At 39.6% G+C, this 12,242-nt stretch overlaps 1 protein-coding gene across 3 annotated transcripts in view; it reads left to right on the top strand.

The window, feature by feature from the left end:
* GNPTAB (N-acetylglucosamine-1-phosphate transferase subunits alpha and beta) overlaps positions 1 to 11,961 on the top strand; it is an 88,131-nt gene extending 76,170 nt beyond the window's left edge. For all 3 annotated transcript variants that reach the window (XM_074326216.1, XM_019732104.2, XM_074326217.1), the window contains 6 exons: positions 387 to 500; positions 1,906 to 1,991; positions 2,251 to 2,349; positions 5,666 to 5,833; positions 8,095 to 8,185; positions 10,581 to 11,961. In XM_074326216.1, coding sequence (XP_074182317.1) covers positions 387 to 500; positions 1,906 to 1,991; positions 2,251 to 2,349; positions 5,666 to 5,833; positions 8,095 to 8,185; positions 10,581 to 10,658 — 636 coding nt within the window. In that variant the 3' untranslated portion in view covers positions 10,659 to 11,961. The remainder of the gene's footprint in view (positions 1 to 386; positions 501 to 1,905; positions 1,992 to 2,250; positions 2,350 to 5,665; positions 5,834 to 8,094; positions 8,186 to 10,580) is intronic.
* Positions 11,962 to 12,242: the final 281 nt, after the last annotated feature.

The raw sequence follows: 12,242 nt of genomic DNA, 5'->3' as shown, positions 1-12,242 counted from the left end.
TGGAGAGCCCAGCCAGGCCCGTGATGCTGCACAGGACCCCCTGTCATGGTCCCCTCTAGTCCCAGGAGTAGGAAGCTCACTATTGAGAGTGCCAAGATGCATCCAGCTGCAGGTCACCCTTCTGGTGATCCCCTGGACCATCTTGTGTAAAATGGTACCTCACAGTCCAGGATGTTCTACTTTGAGACGAAGATGCAATACCTGTATTTGTTTTGTCTTGTTCTGCTCTTTTTAGGGTATCTTTAGCACAAGAATCATATAGTCAAAGTCTCTTTGAAGATAGAGTTTATTAAACATTTTGGAGACTTTTACATAGTTTTTATTTTAAAACCACAATCATTACTTGTAACATACATAGGAGGTTTATCCTTTTATTTTTCTTTAAGGATTTAACGGGTCTGGAACACATGTTAATAAATTGCTCGAAAATGCTTCCTGCTAATATCACTCAACTAAGCAACATCCCAGCAACTCAGGAAGCATACTATGACCCCAATCTGGTAAGTGGAATGCGTTCTTTTATGAAAAACAGAAAGTGTTTCCTTATCGGGTGTTATTTACACCATTTCTGTATGGCACTTCAAAAACTAGAAGTGGGCTCTGTGTGTATATATAATTTTGGTGGAAAGTAGCACAGATAATCCAGAATAATTTATATCTTGTTTTGGAATATCTTTTCTCTTACCCAATGGATGTTAAGCTAATATTGAAATCAGTTGCTTACATTCTATAATTAGGCCTCCTATTCACTAAGGATGGCAGAAACTAGCTCTAAAGTAATCTCGTTGGCTTGGGAGAATAGTCCTGAGGTTAAACATTAACCAAGGAAGTACGAGTATTCGTCAACTGGAATACCGTCTTTCATCAAAGCTAAGCTGTTTTGATGCTGACACTTTCTTGATCTTCCCAGAAGGTGCTGTGGATGATTGACATACGTATATGTTGGAGTGCCACTTGGCTGAAATGATTGGAAGACTGTTAATTATAAAATGCTTCCCAGTTTCAGAGAAGTGATAATGTGAAAGAAAAATGTGTATTTAGAATTGATGGAACAAGGGTGTAATATAGCCATTAATTGATGCTTACAATTAATTTTTACTGCTATATGGAAAAATGTTTACAAAATAAAATTCGTTGGGGGAAAATAGGTAGTACCATATACACAGTATGATTTGAACTATGGAAAACTCCCAAATACCTTCACACACGCACACATGCACACACACACCCCAAAAAGTAACAGAGATGACAATAGATTAAATCATAAGTGCTTTTTAATTTCCTTTTTCACGCTGGTATTTTGCATATTTTCTCTAACGAATAGCTTTTACTTTCAGAATAAATCAGAATAAAATGTTATTTACAAATTTTTTCCACCTTGCCAATGATCAAGCCATATATAAATAATTTATAGTAAACTGCAGGTAAGACATTTATAAATGAATGGAGAAAAGAGTAACAAATCAATAAAAAATCTGGTTCCTGATTGAAGGAATCATTCATTTAGCATTCACAGTGCACGTCAGGGACTGTGTTCCTCTCTTCTGTTCTCAGAGAGCCCCAGGAAGGCTCACAAGGAGACACAATGTGATGAGTGGCAGCCGCTCGTGACAGAGGTTAGCACAGGAGCCATCAGAATACGTAGACAAACTATAAGTATCGTTGACCATGCACTGGTTGGTTTAGCATATGACATGGATTAGTATATAGATATGTGCCACTTAAAACTTTATTTACAAAAACAGGCAATTAGCTTGCGGGCCATAGTATACCAATTAGATTTTTAAAAACATTGTCTTGATTACTAAGTATTTTGATACCCTCTTAAATTTTGCACCTGAGGCAGATGCTTTGTTTGCCTTACCTGGTCCCTAGCCCTGATGTAATGTCTGTATTTTCTCACAGCCACCAGTCACTAAAAGTCTAGTAACCAACTGTAAACCGGTAACTGATAAAATCCACAAAGCATATAAGGACAAAAACAAATATAGGTAAGTAGACATGCAATTTCCTCTTTGTTTAGTTTAAGAATAATTATGACAAGAATCTCGTATTTTCATATAGTTTTACAGTAGTTTATTAAGCATTCTTTTAAAATGTATTTGAGATTGTTTTCTTATGTGAGATTGAAACATTAAGTCATTCTGAGGATGTTGAGTCTGTTAAAGTTTTATAAAATGTATTTCTTATTGAAAGTTTGTTTTTCATATCCATGTAAATATTTACACTTTTTAAATGTTTGGTAATTAGGTTTGAAATCATGGGAGAAGAAGAAATTGCTTTTAAAATGATTCGTACCAATGTTTCTCATGTGGTTGGCCAGTTGGATGATATAAGAAAAAACCCCAGGTACTGGATTTTTAAATTAATTAATACTTTATTTTTTAGAGCGCCTTTAGGTTCACAACAAAATTGAGCAGAAAGTATAGAGAATTCCCATAACTTTAAAAATTATCTTTAATCATGCAAACATGCATAAAAAAAAAAAGCAACAGAACTAAAGAGAACGGAGTGATTTATTTCTGTTTGGAGCAGATGGAAATGGCTAATGATGGAGGTAGTGTTTAGACTGAGAGATAAGAGTTGTGAGTTGAGATAGGGTCCACTCATGCACAGACTTCTATGAGTCAAGTGACGTGAGCTGTTCAGTGCCACTAAGGGGTGGGACTGCATCACAGGGGAGGTGAGGCCAGACAGCTGGGCCTCTCAGCATTTCTAAAATTAAATATTTTTTATCGGAGTCTTTGAAATGGTTTTGGAAGTCTTCAGTTTCACCTCATTTAAATTATGATTTTAATTATAAATACTCTGAGATGTAAAAGTTCTAGACATGTTCAAACCATGGTATTTTTTTCTGAAAATCCCATTCTTGTTTGGGCGTAAGGGCAGAAATTGGAATTTTAAGAAAAATGAAACTATCTTGAATGCTTATTTAGTGTATTTAGTAATTCAGGAAGTACTTTATTTCCTACAAAATAATAAATGCATACTTCCCGTAAGCCAAGTAAACAGTAAGACACAATAATTAATAATCACCCAGCCTGTTGCTCCCTTTGCACATGCTGTTCCCTCTGCCTGGAATGCCCTGCTCTAATTTTTAAAAATAATTTTAACTTTAAGAATCAATTTCGGTATGTGCTTTTTGCTTCCCCCATTCTGTTGATATGCTTTCTCAGTCATTAGTGATCTGTAGTAATGCCATTTGAGAATGTGCAGTTCTTAGTTATACCTTCTCCTTTTATATCCTTATGCCTATTTGCAAGTTGTTGGATGAGTTGTTGAATTCATAGACCTCTGTGGTACTTCAGGAGATAGGATTTTACTAAAAAGACACAATGGTAAGCCAACCTTCACCTGCAGTGTCTGCCAGGCCCAGATACACCCTGTGACCCTGAACAGATTTTATCATTTTGAGCCCTTTCTTGTTTTGTTTTACTTTTATGGGGGCTCATTTTAAGTCAGGAGTGGGAAAATTAGTCTTCTGACTTCATCTCTAAGGATAGGTTTATCCCCTTCACAAGGATTTTGGGCTGGGCAGCACCCAGGCTTTGCGTTTCCCTCGGACCTCTTCATCGCTGCTGCCCTCCTGCTTGTGTTGGCTTCATCCTCAGGCTGGAGACGGGGCAGCTGCCGCAGTTCTAGATGTCCCTGCAGACGGAGCCATGTTCTGAGGCAGAAAGGGCTTACCTTTTGCTGTGTGTCACGTGTTGTCCCCTCCTCACACCAGTCACTGTGAAGGGGAAGGATTCGCTCATGCTAATTAGAAGCTGTCTCTGGGTTGGGCTGGGGTCACCTCCATGCAAGTCAGCTCATGGTGGTAGAAATACCCAACAAAGTGTAGATTCTCTTTAGAAAGAGAGGGGAGTGTTTGCTTGGCACCCCGAAGTGTCTGCTTTAGCTACCCTGTATCCACACACACCCTTTGTCTCATACATATACTTTCTTTAATTTTTCCCAAATTTTGAAAAAATTTTCAAGGTACAGAAAACAATTTTTTAAATTTTAAATAAATTTTTATTTTAAAAAGTACAATAAATCCCATAAATACTTAACCCAGGTTTTAAAATTATCAGCCTTTTGTCATCTTTGCTTGATCTTGCTTCATCTATTTACACATATGTTTTATTTTTGTTTTTGCTGAACTCTTTGAAAATTGGTTGCAGACATCCAGACACTTTACCCCTAATTTAGCATATGTCTTCTAAAACAGTCACACCACAAGACCTTTCACACATATCTAAGAACCTTAACATTGACTAAATAATGCCATCTAATAGATAGTCTGTCTTCAGATTTCCCCAGCTGTCTCTAGATGTTCTTTATAGCTGTTGTTTGTTTTTAATCCAGGATATAGTAAAGGCTCATGCATTATACTTGATTGACATATCTCTTTAGTATTTTTTTAATTTAAAGCAGTCCCCATGTTTAGCGAATAGCTAGGATAATGAACTTTCACATGCCCATTACTCATCTTCAGTAAGCAATTTATGGTTGATGTGGTTTCATCTGAACACACCCACTCCTTCACCACTACCCAATTATTTTTGCATCAGTCTCAGACATTGTATCATTGTATGTAAAATTTTCAATATATTTCTCTATAAAGATTCTTAAAAAATAACCACAATACCATTTATTATTCCTTAATATGATAAACTGGTCAGTGTACACATTTCCCCAATTGTCTTTTATATGTATTTCTTTCCTTTTATATGTTTTTAAGTTTGTAGGTTTGAAGTGGCATCAAGTAAATTCATTACAGTCTGTGGGTTTTCCTTCAATCTCGCTCTCCCTTTTTCACCATATAATTTTTTGTGTGTGTATATGAAGAAACCCAATTATATATTCTGTATATTTTCTACACTTTGGCCTTCTCTGATTGTATCCCAGTTGTTTAACATGTGCCTCTGTCCCTGTATTTCCTGTAAATTGGTAGCTGGATATGAGAGGTCTTTATTATTATAAATTAAAGTTTGGTGGGTTTTTTTGTTGTTTTTGGTTTGGGGTTTTGTTGTTGTTGTTGTTGTTGCTGTTGTTTTAGCAAGTGTACTTCAGAAGTGCTGTTCTCTACCTACCATTTTTATGGGCTCTCAGTTTAGTGACTTTTGCCTTGAAGGAAACTTGAAACAGTAGGGAGGCACCTCTGTAAGATTACAGAGGAATGGAAAGCAATTCCTTTTTGCCAGAACTCTAGCATCTTACAGTTTGCTTGGAGACATATTAAGAAAGAGTCATCAGAGTCATAGAATCTATATAGCTTTGAGGCTATCCCAATATCTATGTGACTGCTCTTAGTAATATTACTGTCAGTTCAGAGAACTGGTTTTAGGTACTTACTCATTTTTCCCCTGGTTGCTAACAAAATGCTCCAGTCAGTTAACTACATTTATTAAACACTTACTTTGGAGCACGCCAACTGGAAATCATTCATTTATTTCCACAGCTAGAAGGCGCTTTCAAGATTATCTTTCCTAGTGCTGTGTTACAGGTGAGAACTATCCAAAGAAAAATTGACAGAACATTACTCCCCCAGAGAATCGTATTAGTACATGTAACACCTTGGCACATAAACCATTTAAATATATTTGGAATCCATATTTCTTGTTTTGTTAAGTCAGGATCATCCTTATGCTAACCAGTAACCCCGGGTCTCTGTTATTTCCAGGAAGTTTGTTTGCCTGAATGACAATATTGACCACAATCATAAAGATGCCCAGACAGTGAAAGCTGTTCTCAGGGACTTCTATGAATCCATGTTCCCTATACCATCCCAGTTTGAGCTGCCAAGAGAGTATAGAAACCGTTTCCTTCATATGCATGAGCTGCAGGAATGGTAAGTGCTCGTGGTTCATATACATGTGTATTTTTTTTAGAGTGATGCAGTTTTTTAAATGTGTTATTTGCTCTATAATTTCTTTGCAAAATACACTTATAGTTTTTATGGAGCATAAGAATTGAAATGTACTTTCTACTGAGCTCACTGGCCGAGCACATCTGCTGAGCCTTATTCATTGTCGTTACTTCCATCAGAGTAGCCAGCCACCCTGTTTCTTGAGCACCTGCTATATGGCAGACACTGTACTGGGCAGTATGTTTAGTCTTTACAATGAAGGGCACTGTCATTGCCATGTTACAGATGAGAACATGGTAGTAGAAGCTGAAGGATTTGCTCAAGGTGAGTTATTAGTAGCTGATAAGTAGCAAATCCTGCCTAATTCCCCCCTCTCCTTCCCCCTGAGAATATAGTGGTATGACTCCCCTACCTATGGCTCCGTGGGTGCTCCTTTTTGGCCTCACTGTGTCCTGTGTTCTTATGTGGGGAGCGGGAGCTGAGACCCCTCCTGCCGCCCCGCATGACACATGGCGCAACGAGCAGGGTATAGTGCCGGCCAAAGCTCTCCGAAGGGCGGTGGAGCAGTTTGTACATATGAACACTCAGTCTCAGGAAGACCAGGAGGAGCAGCTGCCGGAGAGCTGGACCCCCGTGGAGGGGTGGGAAGATGTGGATGGTTCCCCAACCAGCATAGGCCAGAGAAAGTGAAGGTCGTTGCAGCCCTGTGGGCTGGGAAATCCTTGCTGAGGCCCTCACCCCCCAGGTTGGGGAGGACTTGGAGCCCTTGCCTTGCGGAGCGGGCACATATTGTAGAGTCGGCACACAGCCCTGGTGAATGATTGTGGACTATGAGGAATTGCTTTCCATCCCTGATTTTGTGGACCGCTTGACTGTTTGCTTGGGAACATACCACCATAGTGGAACCTGGTGGATGTTTGTTTTTGTGTCTCAAGTGGCCGCTGCTGAGAATATGTGAGAGCCCTGGCTGAGTCCAGGAAGTCTGTCTGTGCCCAGAGAGGGGGGCAGTGCCCTGAGAGGCCCTGGCTGTGTCCAGGGTGCCTGGCTGTGCCCAGAAAGACCGGTGGTATCCTGAGAAACCCTGGCTGTGCCCAGAAAGACCGGTGGTATCCTGAGAAACCCTGGCTGTGTCCAGGAAGTATGGCTTTGCCGAGAGAGGGTGGCAGTGCCCTGAGAGCCCTGGCTGTGCCCAGGAAGTCTGGCTCTGCCCAGAAAGAGTAGTGGTACCCTTAGAAACCTAGGCTGTGCCCAGAGAGAGTGGCAGTGCCCTGAAAGGCCTGGCTGTGCCAGGGGAGACTGGTGGTACCCTAAGAAGTCCAGGAAGTCTGGCTGTGCCCAGAAGGACTGGTGGTGCCCTAAGAAACCCTGGCTGTGCCCAGAGAGCCTAGCTGTGTCCAGGATATTGTATCCACCTCCAGGCTCCTCGCACAGGGCCCCTCGCGGAAGGTACTTGTCACGTAGATTGTGAGGTGAGACCCTGTAGGGGTGGAGTGTGGGGACAGAGCCAGGAGTGCAGTTTCTAGGCTCTCGGCTTCACATAGAAAGGTGCTGGCTCAGGTAGTAAATAGCCATCAACTGTGATTGGATGGCTGTTGCTAGTTGGCCATCAGCTGTAACCAGTGAGCCATTGGCCACTAATATAACTGCTGTGGCTACGCTAGCAGCAAATGGGGCCCTAGCAAGAAGATGGTGGCTGAGCTGGCAAGCGCGGATTGCAGAGAGGCGGATGCCGCCAGCGAGACTATAGTGGTGTGACTCCCCCATCTATGGCTCCGTGGGTGTTCCTTTTTGGCCTCACCATATCCTGCGTTCTTAAGTGGGGAGCAGGAGCAGAGACCCCGCAGGCCTCCCTGTAGGACAAATGGCACAGCAAACAGGGTCCCCCGCACGACACACTTTTAGAGCAGGAACTTCATTTAATTCATCTCTGTATACACAGGAAGTATTGAGTGACTGAGGGAATAAATGAATATGAATGACTAAATGAAAATGATTGAAAGAGTGCTTTTGTTTAAATGCTAGAAGTAATTTTCTTTTGAAGTCTTCTCCTCTGCCTGGATAACTTTACTAATTCAAATATAATGAAAAAGCAAACTCATGTGAGAAACGTATATTATGTTAACATTTTAGGATTGCCTCCAGTGTTTCTGTGTTTCATGTTGTTTTTGCTAAATAAATAACTCATGCTAATACAGTGAAACCATGCACAGAGCTACATAATTGTTTCTTTTCTCTTTGAACAGGAGAGCATATAGAGACAAATTGAAGTTTTGGACTCATTGTGTACTAGCAACATTGATTATGTTTACTATATTCTCATTTTTTGCTGAACAGGTAAGTTTTATATATTTTATGTAGGGATCAAACAGTATTTCTTGGTATATTAGTATCTGATTCTTTTAGAAAATAATATAAATTCACGAGAAAGTTTTTTTTGTTTGTTTTTCTATTGGGGAATTTTGGGGAACAGTGTATTTTTCCAGGACCCATCAGCTCCATGTCAAGTAATTGTTTTCAATCTAGTTGTGTGTGTGTGGGGGGGTGTGCATCTCACTGGCCCATGTGGGAATCGAACCGACAACCTTGGTGTTATGAGTACTGCACTCCAACCACTAAGCCAACTAGCCTCCCACTGACAGCTTAGCTCCAAGCTCAAGCCATTGTTTCTTACTGGCCCATGTGTGAAATGAACCGGTGACTTTGGTGTTATGAGCACCACACTCTAACCACTGACCCAACCGGCTGCCCACAAGAAAGTTTTAATTTCTTCTATTGGCTTACAGCTCATATGTCAATATGTCAAATATATTTCATAATATTTAGGCATCAAACATAATAGTCTTTTATTCATTTATCTTCTAGATCCATTACCAGTATTCTTTTTACCTGGAACTCAATAGATTAACTTGCAGAGTTCAAGCTAAAACTGAAAAGCTCTAATATTTTTAACTCAAAACCACCTAGAATCCTCATCTGATACTATTTTTTTAGGGTTTTCCAATTCTTTTTCTTTAACCTTTCCAAAAGTGATCGTAGTATCTTCTCTTCAGACTTCCCACGTTCTGTAGATGGTGCCCCTCGTACTCACTTACATGTTCCCCACTAACATTTCCTTTGAATTGCTGAGAGCTCTCCAGGCAGGCACACACACAGCCTCCTTCAGCTCCTTCAGGTGAGGGTCCAGAAGTAGGAGGGAGATTTGTGAGATGAAAACAAAAGGGCAAGAGCATCCTTAGTAGGCCGCAGGTATGAAATGCTCTGAAGAAAAAGGAATGAGGAAGGAAGGGAACAGTGTCTGGGCTGACCTGACTGGTGCAGGGCAAGCGGACCTCACCTCAAGCCTCCTTCCTAGGTGCCTGCTGAGTGGAACTGTTCTAGCTGTCACTCACGGGAATTTACTTCAAGAAGGAAAAGGAGGTCAAAGTACCAAGAGCTTTAGGATAAACAGCTCCTGGGCTTCCTGCCACAGATGGAAGGAAATTCGAGAAATGGAAAATTGGGCAGGCAAATAGGACTGCGATTTAACCTTCATCTACTTCCCCGGGGAATATAATCTTGTTCTTGATATTTGTTGCTATTGTTCCTGGCAGGTAAAAAATCTTAGGAAAAAAAGAAATCTTAAAAAGTCTATGTCTGCTTTTAGAGCAGAAGAGCAGGGAGGAACCTATGAGTCTGCTGCTTGCTGGCCTGCGATGGGGAAGGAGAGGGACCCTGGCTGAAGGGAGCAGCTGGTCGCAGTGGAAGGGAACAGCAGGGTCAGGCTTCCACCCGCTGTCTATACCGGCAGAGAACAGAGGACCAGAGAGGCAGGAGGAGGGAGGAAGGAAGAGAGGAGTAAATCCCCTCTCCTCTCTGACACCTGCTCTTTACTTACTTGAATCAAATTCCTTAACCTCTGCCATGCTCACAAACAAACCAGCCAGTGCTGCCTCTTCCTCTGCCCCAGAATTCCAGCTCATCATTCAAACCATGGGGGTTTATGCTTTGGCAAAGCCCCACTTCCACCTCAAGATGGATGAGTAGACAGTAGGATCCCAAGTTAAAATCATAAAAGTCATGTTTATTTTTCTCATCGAAACTTTATTACAATGATGGTCAGATTTTCTGTTTCACATGTCTTATGGATTAACTGTTTCTCTGAGAAAGAAATATTTATCCAGGTTCTAAACTAGTAAATTACAAATGAACTTTTTGCCTTACAACTCATTCATAAATTGAGTATTACTTATATTTTCAAATGATTGTTGCTATGTTTAAGTATAGGGAGAAAACGATAATAGTATTTTAATGTAGGTTTTTTACTTCTTTTTTTTTAAGAATTCTATCTTATATGTGTAGTCATTTTCAAACTTGGAGACAACATCTTAATGGCTAAACAGAGCCAGTCTCCTTCAATAGAAAATGACTTGACAAACAGACATCTTGAATATAAATGTGCTTGGTAATTGCTCTGTGAAATCTGTAGTTACAGGTCTTTAAAAGTGCAGCTTGGGCCAAAATACTTTAAATTCTTGTGGGTTTAAATATCTTGTGGGCACATATCTCTAGGTATATTGACCCTACAAAGCCAAACAAAAGTAGTGGTTGATTTTGTTTTGGGGAGGAATCATGGAGATTGTTTGCTGTCTGTTTTTGATGTATAAGACTGGCAATGATTAAGGTCATATGACTCAGAAAATTTAAAGTTTGTCAACATGGAAATTAAAATTTATTTTTGTCTTTCATTTAGTTAATTGCACTTAAGCGGAAGATATTTCCCAGAAGGAGGATACAGAAAGAAGCAAGTCCTGATCGAATCAGGGTATAGGAGATCTTCATTTGAAAATCATCTACCTCAGCATTCACTGAGCATTTTAAAGCTTGACATCACAGAGTTGTCTTTCTGATGTGATGTTTAGCCAGCTTGTCCTGAAGAAGGAAAAACATCCAGTTTAATGCTTGATCTGTGGCGTGAATATAGCCTACTGACCAGGAATTATTTAACCAACACACTGAAAACTTGTGTGTTGTGAAGCTCTGAACTGGTTTTACTTTTAAAGCATTTGCTTGTGGACCTGTCATTCTTTTAATGAAAAGGCTCACTGACGACACTGCTGCTAAGTTCCCATGGCAACCATTGCCAACTAACTTCAATATGAGCAGCCTAGGCAGCCATTGCTAAGAGTCCCCAGTCTTTGCAATCCAAACCCTTTTGCTGTGGTTTTACATTTTTGGTCTTTTGTTTTTCTTTTTTCCATTTCCCATTTTTAAAATAAGTAGCTACTAAGTTAATGAGTTGTTCTTCTGAAAATAACGAATTGGGATGTCTAAACATGTTTTTATAGATTTAAATAATGCAGCAATATCCCCTCTATTGGCAATATCTAAATTATGGATTTTATAAACATTTAAGACTGTAAATGGTCTTAAGTGACTTAAATTACTGACAAACTCAATGACTGACATTTGAAATATTTTGTCCTTTTTCACCTCGGTCCCTAAATATACTGTGATTTCATATGGAGGCCTAATTACAAAGGGCTAGAGTTAAGTAGCAGAGCTACTTTCCAGATGTAATTATGTTTGGGAAATACACATATTCTAACAGAAGTGCCTCATTTTAGAAATGAGTACTGCTGATGGTATTGGCCCATTACAGTGTTGTCTTTTTTAATATTCATCGGTATATTCCAATTGGTTTTATATAGTGCAGGGGTCAGCTAACCTGTTCTGTGAAAAGTCACATAGTAAATATTTGCAGGTCACATGTGTCTGTTGCATTTTCTTCCTTGTTTAGTTTAAAAAAATTGTTTTTAACCTTTGAAGATGTCAAGACCATGTTTAACTTCCAGGCCATTGTTTGCTGACTATTGGGATAGAGAAGTAGTGTTTTTATGTATGGGTAAGTCCTGACGTGCAGCCATATTTTATTTATATAATCATTATACAGTGGATTTCCAGAGACCAGAGTCTATGAGTCCTTTTTGAACTCTGACAGGTTTTAGATCATGATCTGAACAGTATTCTTTCAAAATGGTACACATATTTTGTAAAAAGAACTTGTAATGTAAATACTGTGTTTGTGCTGTAAGAGTTATGTATTTCAAACACTGAAGTCTCATAACAACTTACATTTTGTCTGATGCTTTGATTTTTAAATCTCTGAGGAGTGAGTTTATTGTTATCCAGAGTCAATAATCACTTAAGTACTTATACAGTGTGTTAGGGTCTATACTGAACACTACTGGAAATAAATGGAAAGTAGTGTAAGGACACAGTAGTATTATAACATACTGGAGAATGTCATTTTATAGGGGGAAAATAAGTTCTAAATGGGATTGATCATTGAAATTTAGGGGGTATCTGGGTATCATTTATTTAAAAGTAAAGAATTTATTCTAGAAAGGTTATA

Source organism: Rhinolophus sinicus, linkage group LG02 (genome assembly GCF_036562045.2).
Source record: "Rhinolophus sinicus isolate RSC01 linkage group LG02, ASM3656204v1, whole genome shotgun sequence".
In the NCBI taxonomy this organism is placed as follows: Eukaryota; Metazoa; Chordata; class Mammalia; order Chiroptera; family Rhinolophidae; genus Rhinolophus; species Rhinolophus sinicus.
This window is presented reverse-complemented; position numbering and strand designations above follow the sequence as displayed.